General features: G+C 40.1%; 1 protein-coding gene and 1 non-coding gene across 4 annotated transcripts in view; one reads left to right on the top strand and one right to left on the bottom strand.

Annotated features, from left to right (window-relative positions):
- LOC138045732 (uncharacterized) overlaps positions 1–15,000 on the top strand; it is a 47,244-nt gene that overhangs the window by 14,884 nt on the left and 17,360 nt on the right. For all 3 annotated transcript variants that reach the window (XM_068892330.1, XM_068892332.1, XM_068892331.1), the window contains exons 6-12: positions 2,432–2,617; positions 3,333–3,437; positions 6,206–6,327; positions 7,151–7,465; positions 10,041–10,189; positions 13,238–13,456; positions 14,390–14,519. In XM_068892330.1, coding sequence (XP_068748431.1) covers positions 2,432–2,617; positions 3,333–3,437; positions 6,206–6,327; positions 7,151–7,465; positions 10,041–10,189; positions 13,238–13,456; positions 14,390–14,519 — 1,226 coding nt within the window. The remainder of the gene's footprint in view (positions 1–2,431; positions 2,618–3,332; positions 3,438–6,205; positions 6,328–7,150; positions 7,466–10,040; positions 10,190–13,237; positions 13,457–14,389; positions 14,520–15,000) is intronic.
- Trnaa-ggc (transfer RNA alanine (anticodon GGC)) lies at positions 10,950–11,022 on the bottom strand. Its single transcript has one exon. It is a non-coding gene; the product is annotated as a tRNA-Ala (tRNA).

Raw genomic sequence — 15,000 nt, 5'->3', positions numbered from 1 at the left:
TAAATATTAGCTTCACCGCCGCATGCAAAAAAGCACTTTACCAGTGAGACATGTTCAAGAGGTGCAAAAACAAGGAAATGACTTTATTGCATCATTGTTCAACTACAGACAAATAATGACTGTTTAATAAAGGTTACAAAGTTTTTGAACTGAAAAAAAAAATTTTGAATTTGATTGTTCAAGTAATTATAATCGCAGTGAGGTTTTATGCTGAACTACATCTGTACAAGTAGCTGCACATCATTCATTAATCTACGCTATAAAAAAGTCGATTTTCTGATGTCTTTTTTCTTTCAAAAACCAGAAAAATAAAGTCACATAAAGGTAATTTTTATTAAACAAGGTTCTGTTTTTCTGCTGCTCTGAGATAAAAAAAAGCAGAATTGGTTATCATGCACAGTATGCCTAACCCAACTTTATCCTAACCATTTAAAATCAGTGCTTAGACTTATTAGAAACCTAAGGCGTTTCATAGACTAACTGTCACGTGACCAACCCAAGTGAACTTAATGGTGTCATGAAATTGATTGATCTTCTCAAGGAATGCGAAAAGTTTTTTTCCTCCCCCTCTGTCCATACCATGAAGATATCATCAGTATACCTTAACCAAATAAAGGGCTTAACAGGTGCCCAAGCGAATAAGTTACTTTCAAGATCATGCATAAACAAATTGGCGTAAGAGGGTGACATTCTCGTGCCAATAGCAGTACCTCTTTTCTGCAAGTAATGTTTCCCATTAAATTCAAAATTATTAGTTTTAAGAACTAGCTCTGCGAGAACGGTATTTAGTAATAGTGTTTCAGATTGTGTTAGCATAAAGCTATAGTACGCGAAAGCTCTTTTACTTGTTTTTGTTTTTGTTTACGTTATTGTATTTTTCTTCCCTTACAGTTACTGCTGTCGGGTTTTTTTTTTTACCAATAGCAGTACCTCTTTTCTGCAAGTAATGTTTACCATTAAATTCAATTTTTTTTGTTGATCTCGCGTAGTTCTTAAAAATAATAATTTGAATTGGAATTGAAGTGGAGAAAGGGCAAAATTTAGAGAACTACATTGCAATCTCTCCTTTGGCACACCTCTATTCAGGGGATACAGAATTTGCTCCACGAAAAATGTCTATCATGACTAATCTTTGACTCCAACCCAACCTCTATACAGGTGACACCTGCCCTGGTCCCGAGGGTGTTCCTTGAATGGAGGTTCCACTGTAATTAGATGCCCTTTTTAAAACGAGAATTTGTGGTCAATGAGAGTATAGATAGGTACACGTGTGATACGAACACTAAACAAGGTAAAGAGAAAAGCAGATACTTTAGCTAAATAACGATAGCAAACAAGCAGAAATATTTTTAGTACTGAGCAAAATAATGACGATGCAGTACGTGTTTAAATAATCGCTTGGATGGCTTCTTCCTAAGACTCCCAATTATTATAGTTAAGGGAATGTTATTCCAAAAATGTCGACCAACCATCGACCATGTCGACCAATATTTATTCTACATGGGTCAAGAGTTAAGTGCTGGAGCTCTGCAGTTCTTGTGTTGTAATATGTTGCTCAGATACAAACTAACGAAATTTTAAGATCTCAAAGATGATCGTAGAATAGCTGACAGGCATACACCTAATTCCAAAATGGCCGCCATTTAAATATTCTTTTGTTTTTATTCAAATTAGCCCTGGATGCCTCGTTCTAAAGCTTAAAATTTAAAGGAATATTTTATCTTGAACGAGGCAACAAGGGCCAATTTGTATGCACATAAATCAGCGGCCATTTTGGAATGAGGTGTATAAAGCTTGACAACAGCTTCTTATGTCCAGAAATGCTCGTAATTAGATACATGCAGGCCCGATTTTTAATTTTAGGCATTTGCTACCTATTTCTAGCAGTAAGGTAAATGCAAGGGTTACCGGGTTTTTTGGTAAGGGTTGATGCAGCTTTTTCTCTTTAATTAACTGGACACTTCGTAACGCTTATCATCGTCGTGCATCACGTCAATTTCTGAACATGTGACAACTTCATGTCGTTGTGGAACGCGTAACGAAGTGCTTTTTACCGTGTTCACAGGACACTTTTGGGGCAGACTGCCCAAAGTAGTATTTTGCTGCAAACATGCGGAGGTGTGTGTCAAAAAAGGCGTTTCACGAGCAAAGAGACAAGATTGATAAGAAAACCTCCGCATCCTGCGGCATATACTACTTACTGGTATGTTAAGGCTACGTTACGACATTTTAGTATTGAAAAATGGGGATTTTGTTTTCAGAGAGTCAATGTAAGTTTGGTAAGTATCCAGAGCTGTGTTTAGGTTATCTCACTAAATTGTAGTGACGTTGCCTCAAAATTTCGCTGATGCAAAATCTCTGGAGCCAACTTCTCTCCTCGACAGAAATGCATGGGGCGACATCTGAGGGCATTTTTCTGTTAAAAATGCAGATAAAGACAGTGACCTTTTGAAAGGCTTACTACAGCTTGTGGAGCGGTGCTTCAATTTACCAAACGAACGAAATGCTCAAGAGTACGGAGTAATACCAAATGCTCAATTGTGCGGAGTAACGCTTTCGTCACCATTTACATTCCTGAGAATTGTTCACCAGATACAGCCACTCATTTCAGGAGGAGGTATGTGTCTTCGTGTTTATCCTAAATGAGCGTATCGTTTGGCTAAGTTGATAGGTTTAAATAATCAGCTCATAGCACGTAATCGACATTACCCCGAACCCACAGCTCTAAATATTTTCACTTCTTTGGGAAATTTTTTCAAGAAAATAAAGAACCACCAAATACAGTAGAAGCCATAAGAGAACTACTGAGTAATAATCACTTTGTTTACAATCAGTTGACAATGAACATTTATTTTTTCGTGATACAACTCACATCATGATAAAATAATGCTGCTTGTTGTTGCGTTTCGCTTTCCACGAGAGGCTATAGAACTTTCAAAAGCGCGAATGGACTGATTTTAGTCTACATATTTTATTTTTTTATCTCATTCCCTTCCTTTTGCGTTTTGCTTTGGTGGACTTGAAAGGTCTCCGGCAGTATTTTTTTACCACAGGGGCAACGGAGTATGTTTGAAAGTGGGTTGGGTTGGGGCGCTAGGTAGGTTTTGTTATGGATCACGTAGAAAGGTTTAGGAGAAAACAACACCGTGGGGGAGGGGGATGGGGAGCTCGAGCCCCTCCCTATCCGCTGCCCCAGTACCAGTCATAGGTATAATTAAAGGCTCACGGTTGCTTTCCTAGCTCACGTTAGGGACGTACGGCCTTGTAACAAACTGTTACTAGAATCTATAGTTTTCTATTTTGGTCACAATCAGGTTCTTTGTCTTTTATAGCGACCTGCATATTCGATCTCCTTGAAGGTGAATTACCAGCTGATTTTTATCAAAAGTTTGGGTTGTCATGGAATTTGTTGAAATCATCAGTCGGGAGTAAACAAGGTAAAACCTAATAATCATTGTCTCATTTGTACTCATTATGCTTTACGTATACCATTTAATAAAACTGAAAATAAGTGAGGCAAAAGACAAGTGAAACGACAAGAAATTAGTAAGGGAACGACTTGGACTTGGAAGAGAGAAATTATAAAATAACTTGGACTAAAACGCAACGTTACTCAGGCAAGTGTCTTGAGACAGATCATTATCATGATTATCCAAAGAACTCTAACCTCAACTTTAAAATCGCTGCATGAGTAATGGTCCCAACATGGGCGTAGCCAGGACTTTTCAAAGGGGGGGGGGGGGGGGTCACACTCTGTCAAACAAAGGGTACTCGCGTTTTCGCAACCTGAATATTGTGGGTTGTTTGAGTAAAAAACGGCTTACAAAGGGGGGAGGGGGGGGGGGGTCACGGGCATCCCAGGAGCCAGCCTGGTTACGCCCTTGGGTCCCAATATGACTTCCTGCACGAAGGCCGGTGTTTACGAAGTAAATGAAGAGGAAAAATTTCAACTGATAAACTAACTTGTTGTATACTCAAAAGAATATCGCGTTTCTCAGGGTTTTCGCCGGATAGCTTTTCAAAGTACCGGAATTGATAATGAAAGTACAGGACACCGTTATTTTCCGTTATTGTAAGGTTTCAATTGCAAGTGTCTTAGGAGTAAACCCTCGGTCCCCTAGAAATGAAACCCTCAGAAATGCTGTTTACGTTCTTGAGATTGGAGGAAAAAGAGGGAAAAAAAGTTATCGCGTGAATGAAATGCCAGCAGATCGATTATTAATTGAAGCTCTACACTTATGAACGGAATTTGAGCAATTGCGTAGAGAAGCCTGAAAAATTCAGGATTTCAACGGGGTTTGAACCCTTGCCTTCGCGATGCCGGTGCGACGCTCTTACCAACTGAGCTATGAAGTCATTTTATTCCTTTCATTCGTTGATTCATTCATCACGGGAACATTTCATCCCACAAATGACCAGCTCCCAAGCTCAATGGCTTCATAGCTCAGTTGGTTAGACCGTCGCACCGGCATCGCGAGGTCACGGGTTCAAGCCCCGTGGAAGTCCTGGCCCGGGTTGCTCGAAGCATGGTTAGCGCTAACCAGCGTTAAATGCCATGGAAACCTATAGGTTTTGAGCTACCGGCCCTGAATTTTTCAGGCTTCTCTATGCAGTTGCTCAAATTGCGTTCACAACTGCGAGGATCATAGCTTCACTTGATTCCATATCGCATTTCAATATATGATTCATTTCATATATCATTTCATTTTCTTGGCCACAATCATGCCCCACTATGCAGCATTATTGAATTTCGGACCTCGGATATTGCGCTTTTAGTTTTCTGATTGACATCAGAAAACCGTCTGAGTCGGGTGCTCTTTATGTAATACATTTTCTATTTTTGACTCGTTTGCCCGCTGTTTTTTCTTCCGGCAACCAACCTTTTCATTTATCCAAAACCTTGTCGGCCGGTAAACTTTCTGGTCGTCTGCGGGGACGACCGGGTGGCCGCTAATTTCGAGCACTGCTGTGCGGGCAAGACCAAGTTCTAGAGGCCCGGCTAAAAAACGAGTGCTGGTACGTTACGGTCTTACATTTCGAAGGGCAACACGCTAGCGCATTCTCATCCCTAGTGGATCTAGTTACACGCACAGGAACTATATGAGTTGGAAGGACTTCGCTAGATACATTAACTAGCCCGTTAACACATTTAAAAAAGTCTAAGTATCCATGCCAGTATTTAAACGGCTAAATGGTGATCAGCCTCTCGCAGTAGGTTTCGTCACACACAAACGGTAGCCCAAAGATGAACTTAGAGGCTCGTCTCTGAAATGCGCTCTGTACGCCTGATGAGCTCGATGTATGATTGAGGGGACCACACTTGACTGGCGTATCCGAGAACAGGGCGAACCAGTATTCCGTTTGAAAAAAGGCTTTACGATGGATATGCCGTCTACGAAAGGCAATCACACGTTTAACGTATATCTCGATAGTCTCCCATCTAGATATCAACCCTGCCCGGCAGAGATTATTTCAGTAAACGTTTTTCGTGAAAGCACATCAAAGGAATTTAAAAGACGAGTATAATTATTTTTGACCACTGTCAAGTTGAATTTCGTGATTCAAAAGTCTTTCTTATGTATATTAATGCACACGAAAAAGTAGAACTAATTAATAACCACAGTAATTCGCGCTTTAACTTGCTGTGACAAAGAGTTGAAGTAAACTCGGAAATGATCAACATGTCGGCCTCGATGCCAATGTTACTCGATTCCTTTTATTTTCTTCCATCTTTCTGCGTACTAGTAACCACATGTTCTCTCAGGGAGCTATTTACGTTGTCTTGTTTCCTCAGAAACGATGCGTAGTTATGTTGACCACAACTTACCTTCTTAAATCAAACAGACCGCACTGACTGATGATTCAGAGTTTAGCCAAGGGCAAAGTATTTCAATCCTGTCCTTCGAATCATAGTAGCTTATTGAAACCAAGCACGTGCTCGTATCCTCAAATTTCGGTGCTATAAGATTGTTTCCTTCCCTACCCTTCTCCTTTGCTTCCAAAGCAACTGTCGAACGCACTTGAATAATCGGAGACTGCTTACTGATTACTTATTTTATCCTCAATGTCTATCAAACAGAACTGAAACCAGATGCAGCGAACGTGAAGCTAATGGCAGTCAAACGCTGACCTTTGTAAAAGGGTAAAAAGCATATGCTATACAGTTTATATTCTTAATTTCTTTTATCCCTTTTACTAAATTCAGAACCCATTGTTGAAATACAAGTGTCCACCAAAATACCACTTGTCTCTTGGTTCAAAGGAACACCTATGCCAACCATTAACATCACAGATAATAGACGTCAGTTTGAATCGCTGCCATCTCAGGTATTCTGTTTTCTCAGTATACACTTAGTTTTTCGCGTTATGTTAGTCGAGGATTTTATAATGGTGCTGTTATATTCCTTTCGATGATAAACTTAAACGAAAGAGCAGATAATCAGTCTAACAAAAGATCGAATCATTTAGTCAATATCTGTAGAGGACACAGCTTGGTTTCGATCGGAAAATACTTTTTCCAAGGATAGCCAATCGGAACAAAAGCAACTCCACTATCTTTATCGGTGAGTGAAATACGATCGAGTCCACATGAAGAGAAAGAAACACAGCACGTAGCGGCTACGTGTTAATCATTTTACTTCTCAGTAAGCCAGTTCTCCAAGTTTATTTTTCTCGTTGTTCTATCTCCTCAGCTCAATTAAATACCATAACTTTTACTTTGAGTCTTTCACTCAGATTCATCAACCACAAACTACAATGATAGGCTCCTCAGTGGAGTCTGTTTCTCAGAAGTCTGGAAAATGTTCGGGTCCGCAAAAGAATTCGTGAAACCAGGACCTGCTTATCGGTTGAAAAAAACTGATCTTTGAACATGTCGTCAAGACCAAAGAAAAAGGACAATTGCAAAGTTCCATGACTTGGAACGTTTTACCTTTGAAGCAAGCGCTTTATATCTCCCTAAAATACGCCCGAAAAGTTTCAAGACTTTTGATATTCCCCTGACTCGTTTTTCACGACTTCCTTTTATCTTTTCCTTCCCTTCGCTCAGTCTTTCCTCTCCTCGCATCAGTCTCCTTCCCTTCTCCACATTTATTTGTCCTTCTTTCTCATTTATATAACATAGCACACGTCTCTCTTCTTTGACTTAAAGGCGCCATTTGGTTCGCCACTTTTCCCAATGGAGCCACCATCGTCAGTGATTTACAACAGCTTAAGATACGATGACTCAGCGGGTGTTGTAACATTTCATCTTCGCGAACGAGACTGGAATCAACTCAAGTCGCGTGGTTGGATGTGGTTCTCTTCTCGCGAACTGATCAAAGTCATTGAGTGTCAGAGGATCTTTTTGGGAGATGAAAGAGTTAAGAAAATTGGGCGTGTTGATCCCGTTCAAACATTTGGTTTGTTCTCTGTGCAACCTTTCACCATCGTAGAATCAAGCGAAGCTACAGGCCACATTTTGAGGGTATGTTTTCAGTATTCAGGCTCACGGCTTTACCCAACAACAGTTACCCAAATAACCTCACAGTGGAAGGATTGTGCATAAAATTACACAACAGGCCCCAGTTGTTCAAACGATGGATAGTGCTATCCACCGGATAACTCACTATCCAGCGGATAAACACTAGCAAAACCGATTGAGTTATCCAGTGAATAGTGATTTATCCGCCGGATAGCGCTATCCATCGTTTCAACAACTGGGGCCAAATGTTTCAAACTTCCGTGATCAGAAAATGAGAAATGGCCCTCAAACTATGTTTCGCGTGACTATAAACAGAAAAATTATGATGTCGCATTTCGGGTAGGATACCATACCTGTTTCCTGTATGAGACTAGGTTGCCAAAGTTGTCTCGTTGCTCAGGAATAACTCGGTCATAATATTGTGAAATAATAATGGTGTGCAATTTATATGGCGCATTTTCTATGTTGAGTTCTAAAATAACTAGACGCTCCATAAAGCGTACACTGGGTTTCCTGTGGTACGTATTACACAAAAAAGGAAGGCACTGAATTGGGTGGTATTGAACTGCAGCGTTCCAGTTAATTTTTTCAAGTGGGGGGTCATTAAGACCATTTTAGGGGTCACCCACATGTCGCGCCAGCAGAGGCCCTTTGGCTCACACGTTCACACGTGTAAGACGAAATCCGATAGAAAATCGAGCAATTTCAGTTTTTAGTGGACAAAAATCTTGTACCAGAATAATTTTAAGTATTTTACAGTCCTTTTTACATTTTCTGAAAGCTAAAGATATAAATATTTGCCTGAAATAACACCGAAAACAATTTCCCATGGGAACGAGAAAAATTAAATTTCAACGTTCAGAGAAATTGTGCAAACACAGGTAAAATTTCATCCTCAGTTTCATTTCACCAGTACTCTCAAGTGTTTCTTACGAAGTTGAACAGTTGTTTTCAACGTTTGGTGTTGCTAGAAATGATTTTTTTGAGAGGATATTTAAAACAGTCCAACAGAAGTTTGCAATACGATGTTTATAATCTTGGTACAAGGTTTTTGTCCACTTGTTACTCGAACGTCTGGTGGATTCCGTCTTAATTATTTTATAATGTCCTGTCCCATTTTGAGGTCTTTTAGTTTTTTTAAGCTTTGGTAATTCAGTTTAAAGATAACAAAACAAGGTCTTAAGTAAAATTCACTCGTTTCTTCTATAAATAAATAGTCTGCAAAAAACTAACTGCAAATTGCTCTGACAGACGATTTTCAGCATATCTTGCAGTTGCACTAAGCAAACGTTTATTGCACACACTAAGAAAGGACTGAAGGTGTTGTTTCCGCTTCATAATTCCTCTTCTTGTTAGTCTAATCTGATGCCAGGGCAAAACATTGTTTGGCTTTACGTTTGCGCCAGAAAAAGACAAGCCAAAAGTCAGATGAAGAAAAAAAATAACATAGTTTTTCTGTATAACTCTGAATCGAATTCTCATCGAAAGATTAATGACAATCGATCTTAAAAACACGAAAATTTCTGCAGTCTCTGACTTTTATGAATAAACGGAAAGGTCATGATGTTTTGTTAAAAGGAAGAAATTGATCACGTGCTGGGCAACCATAAAGGTGCACGTGATCACCTTGTGTCAACTGAATAAACTACGGGAAACACAGGCAGCCCAAGCTCGGTGTACGATTTATAGACTTTATATGGGAAAATATACATTGAGCTTATAAATATTACAGTAAGCGGTAATTCACTTACCTCTACGTACAGTTGCCCTCGTCTATTCTGTGCAATCGGAGGGCAAACTGTGTCCGTTTTAGACGGGTTTGTGGCTTACGAATTTTTGCGATGTCGTTAGTTGTCATTTCCCCTCTTAACAACTAACGACATCCCAGTAATTAGGATAGTACGTGCACTCTCATTGGTCAATAGCTGTGTTTTGATGAGAGTATGGAAACACGGCTGTGACATCACACGAGTTTTGATTGGGTATGTAGTCAGCCGCACGTTTTGATTTGAAATATGAGCGTGTAATAATTGAGAAATATTTTATAAAAGCAATAGAGGACTTTTTTCCGTGTTTCCATAGCCTCATCTTAACACTTGGGGGAGTTGGGAGAATTCGAGACAGTTATGCGCTTTACAAACGCGTGAGCCGTGAAAGAAGTATTTCGAATCAAATGTAAACCGTTTAAAATGCTCAAAACTGGAAGGAAGAACTAGATAGCAATTTAAAGAGCGTGACAGAATCGTATTCGGACTGAACTCGCCTGCAACCGCATGCTTTCCAGCGCCCTGACTATTTAAGCACACAATTATATAGCACATTACTGAGTAATAGAATTTACGTTACGTCTTCTTTTATCGGCCCTTGCTCAAAACATTTACTTTTTCAACTTGTAATTACTCCGATCAGATCAAGTCAGTTGATTTAAGGCACAACACCGGCAGGGTTATTATTGTCCACGGTTGCTTGCGACCTCGTGCTGTATTTCATTTGCTCGGCTACCTCTGCTCCAAGCTCGCCGCGGTTTCGGTTTGGAATAACACAACCAACTCTGCTGACGCCAGTCATTTAATTGCAGGTTCTGAAGATAGAGGAAAGCCAGTTTTCATACAGTGCAGAGCTTGAAATCTTGGACCCAGTTCGATGCAAAGCAGCGACTATGAATGTCAGCTTTCAGCCGGATAGGAGAGCAACTAGAGTCGTCATAGACTTTGAAGAAGATGAAGGGTGAAATTCCGTTCAATTAAACTAATCTTAAGAATCTTAAAAACTAATACCATTGTCTAGAGGGATTTTTGGCTTCCTTAAAATGTATCTAGTATGACTATCGATAAAAAAGACTAGTAAATCCCGCAATGTAGTTGTGTTGAAACAGCCGTAGAATTCCCAAGATAATTTCCCCAGATAATTGATTCCTTAGGTACCATTCCTTCTCCCCTTCCTCCTCCAATAAAAATTGAACCCCAACGGAGTTGATGACACAACATATATTAAGTTCAGTGTAATTTTTATTGTTGTTTATTGTTTTATTGTAATTTTTATACGTTGACCAACTGATTGCTGATACAGCGTGCACCTACGAAGATCTCGCAAACTTAATGGACGACAGAGATAGATGGAAAGAACTTATCAGTGAGAGCCGAGCTAGCTCGACCTGATTGATTGATTGATTTATTGTTGTAGTTTGTAATACAGCTGTTTGACACCAGCACCTACGTTTTAAGTCAAATAAAGTTAAAGCAGTGATAGCGATTAAAAAAAAGAAGACGCAATGATAAATGGCTCTCAATTCCTAATTTAGTGCCAAGGTTTTCTTTATGTGTTCCATAATGTTTGTTTCATTTTTACAGGCGGCATTAAATTTACCAAAAATAGCTTTCTTTGCAACAAATCCAAGCGAATGAGAAAACTGAAGGATCCACGGTTCTTAGCTGGACAATTTTAGCACTTGTCGGCGGCTTTTACTGAGACATCTGAAAACTTCAGAAGGCTTGAACGGAATTCGAACCCATGCCCTCTGCGATGCCAGCGCACTGCTCTACCAACTGAGCTATGAAGCCACTTGCTTGGGAGCAGCTGCAGGTCAATTTGTTGGGCTCGTTTGTTCCGTGAAGGACGCGATGAAATACAAGCGACTTTTTTAAACAATGTGCACAGGGTGCAGAGGAATTTTGTTGGATCCTACACGACAAAGTCTGACCTCGTTAATTCCAAAATGTGTTTACTTTGTACAATAAAGATTGCAAAAACAAAATCTTCCTAAATTGCGAACGTTTTCTGCTTCTGTATCCTTCTATATTCCTCGATTTTGTTTCTCTCGAATGCCTCTAGACTTGCACGGTTTCCCCCATCATTATTTTACGGTCAACCGCGGACGCAGTGATGTTTGCCCGAGGGGAAACGAATAAGCTTCGGAAAGCGAGTCTTTCAGAACGAGGCACGAAGTGCCAAGTAAAAGAAGAGGAAAGGGAGGAAACAAGCATCACGTGACTAGTTCGATGTGAACCGCAATACATAACTGGTGACGGAAGTGCACAGTGACCGGAAACGGAACAGCAATGAACCGTTAGTATTAGTAACGGTTCATTGCAAATTGTTATTTTTTCCTAATTCGAATTCAGTTCAAGAGCCTTTTCACGGTTAGTTTTTCTCATTTGCATAACCGATATAATCTAGCATGTATGTGAGGCAATTTCGGGCTGTTTTGTAGTTTTAACCCGAAATTGCCTCGCACCCACGTTAGATTACGTTGTAATGCAAATGAGAAAAACTTACGGTGAAAAGGGGTATTATCACTAATTTGAATTATTAGCAACGGTTCAAATTAGTAACGGTTCCTCCACGTCAGATCACATGAAGGATAGACTGAAGCGACTATATCAAAACAAAATCACGAATGAAATTAAAGCTCTGTTTACTAAAGTACCTTCGATGGCAAATTCCGCTAATTTGATCCTTTGATTCCGGAAAATGTCCGTTTTTATATTAGAGACGCGTAATCCGTCCATTGTACGTCTCTTACGTTATCCGTCTAGTGTAAAGACGTGACGAGCTATTTAAGACGCAAAATTCGTCTGGAACGAACTTGGGCAAACGTAATGCGTCTGGACGAACTAGTGCGAAGACGCACTAAAGGGGATACCTCGTCCAGACGCATAATGCGTCTTGTGCCAGTCTTTATACTAGACGAATTTAACAGACGGAGAAAAAATGTTTGCAAGCTCGTCCCAGACGAATTATGCGTCTCTAGTACAAAAACGGCCTATGTGATTTTACTTAGCATGTGTTTCTATTTCCATGTCAATCGAAAACCTTCCGGTCGTGAACAGATTACTTTCCGTCACGGTCAGTATAAAACGTGGACTGCGGACTGGGTGATAAAAGGCGGACTGCGGATTAAGTATGAAACAAGGACTGAGTATAGAAAAACTAGGATTGCACTGGCCCAGATAGAATTTTAAAAAAGGCCTTGAGTCTTCTTATTCCGTGTGACGTACATAGAAATACTCAGTTACAACATCGACCGGGCTAGAGAAAGTAAGATTAGAGATTTTATGTTTAATTGTACTTTACTCCACGAGTTTAACACTAGAAGAAGTGGAAAAACTCTTATGGGGAAGAACGGAAACATTTTAGGCATAGACTTGATGTCTATCACCATGGCATCTTCCACTGAAGTCCTTCAAATTTCTCGATTTCCAAACGTAAAGCTGGTGACCCGCGAAGGATTCCATAAATTACTTTCGTGTCTTACCTCAGATAAATACAACATAAAAACGTTTTGCAACTAAGACCTTGAGCTGTTGATCGTCGTTTTGAGCAGCCTAAAAAAATCACAATTTAACGCTATGGTTCGGGTGTTACGAAAAAGAAGACCCTCGAAAGCTACGACCGGGTCTTAGTTTTCGTAGTTTTCGTGGTACGACGGCAAGATCTGGGGATATAGAGGTTTTGCGGCAGCCATGTTGCATGGCAGGAACAATGAAAATGTTTTGCATTAGAAAGAACGTTTATTCCCATAGGAAAAAGAATCTATTGTTCCTGCCGTGCAACATGGCTGCCGTGCAAAACCTCTATAGAAGGATATGGAAGCAGAAAACGTTCGCAGTTCAGGAGGATTTCATTTTTGTAATCTTTATTGTACAAAGTAAACACATTTTGGAATTGACGAGGTGAGACTTTGTCGTGTACGATCCAACAATTTTCTTCTGCACCCTGTGCAATGTGTAGAGAAATTAGTATGATTAGCAATTTTTCCTTTATTCTATGTTCAAGAAAAAGGAAGAAAACAAAGGAGACCTGCATAATGAGTTTTTCCTGTTCTGTTGATGGGAATTCATCAAAGTTCCAGATTTCACGGAAACAAGGAAAGATATTTTGCCACCTTCCTAAGGCGGAAGAAGGGACCGTTGGTGAGCTGGTCATTCAGTGCCCTGCGCCGGTGCCATTCCACGCTCTGCCATTATGGGATGTTGGTCCCAGCGATTCTGTGACGTATGTACATACTGCTTAACGCTTAATATCTTTTTGACCTGAAATAGTTATATTTGAGGGGAGGGGGGAAGTGAGAGGAAATCCCTGGTGACACCATTTTCGTAAATTTTAACGAACTGAGAAGAAAATGCCGCCGTTACTTTCTCTATGATAAGAATGAAAAACGATTTCAACATTAAAAACATCGCCTTTGGGACCTTAGGACCCACTGTTTGCTGTGATTGGGGCGCATGGTTTTTGGGTGTAGTGGTCTGGTCTTTGTGGTTTATCATAATTAGCTGGGCAAATGAACCAAGAATATCCTAACGGAGGCCGTGGTTGTGCCCTAAAACAAGGAAACGTCTGTCATATTAAGTTGGTGTCCCAACTTCATCTTCAGACAAGTGGATACTCTTCTCCTGCAGCGCGCAACGATTTTGAGCTAAGGACGGAATCGGAAGTGGTCATTTCACATGCCAGGAAAGTAGTCTCTGCCAGATGGTTTAAACTAATGGTCTGCAATAGTGGAAAGATACTTAGAAATAAAAACGTGACAGTGTCAAGGCAAGTTAATAGGGGATTAAGTAACATGGTAGAGCTGATCACCGTGAATGAAACTGAACAAAGAATAAGTACAAGCTACTATACAATCCGAGGGAAATTTTGAAAAGCTATGACAAGACATCATATGTGTTTGCGTATGTAAGTTGGAAGTTGGGACTCACGCCCTACCAGAATTAACTCCACCAGAAACGGTTAACAGATGGGAACTTAATTTAGTAGAGGATTATTCAGTTAACTTGACTGAAAACTGGGTCAGTGTATGAACGCGCACACCAGCTTTCCTCTATACCAAATAAAGTTAAATCCACATTGAAACAGGTAAACTTAAATCAGTTATGTTTTTTTTCTGAGAAGAATGCCACCTCATTCCTGTTATGTATGTCATTTCAGAGTCTTTGGTAGAATGTTTCGCACAAAGAGTGACCAAGAGTTGAAGTCTAACAGACAAGGCGGTCCGCCATTCTTTGACCTCAGAGAATCCATAACTCACATAATACATGGTCACATGAAAGAGTCAAAGGTATATGCAAGGATATCAAGGACTACGTAATCTTTTAAAAATCATCTGCCAACCCAAAAATGTCGATTGTCGTGGAGGCAAATCGAAATATTAAGTTAGTGCCACTAAACTATCTTACTCTGGTAAAGATAGAGCACGTCGCACTGCGATACGTTTTAAAGTTGTTGATCCAGTGCCTCAGCAGCATGATGCCCTCTTCAACATCTCTTCGCCCCATGCAATACTTGCTGATGCTTGCATGACATTCTCCACTTTTTTAAGCATTGAGTGCCCAAAACAAGAACTCCAAGCGCCGAAAATAAAACGAGCCAGGCCACCCTGAGAATAAAAATAAGCAGGAACGTGCCACCGCTACTGCACACCGGAAAACGAGTGCGAGACGTTTACGCCAATCAGTAAACGCTAAATGCAAAATGAAAGCAATCGAAGAAATCACTTAATACTCAATTGAAAAGCACTCTAACTCTCTATTCCGTCTTTA

This window comes from Montipora capricornis, chromosome 4 (genome assembly GCF_036669925.1).
Source record: "Montipora capricornis isolate CH-2021 chromosome 4, ASM3666992v2, whole genome shotgun sequence".
Taxonomy (NCBI): domain Eukaryota; kingdom Metazoa; phylum Cnidaria; class Anthozoa; order Scleractinia; family Acroporidae; genus Montipora; species Montipora capricornis.
The sequence above is the reverse complement of the archived record's forward strand: the minus strand, read 5'-3'. Positions and strand labels throughout refer to the sequence as shown.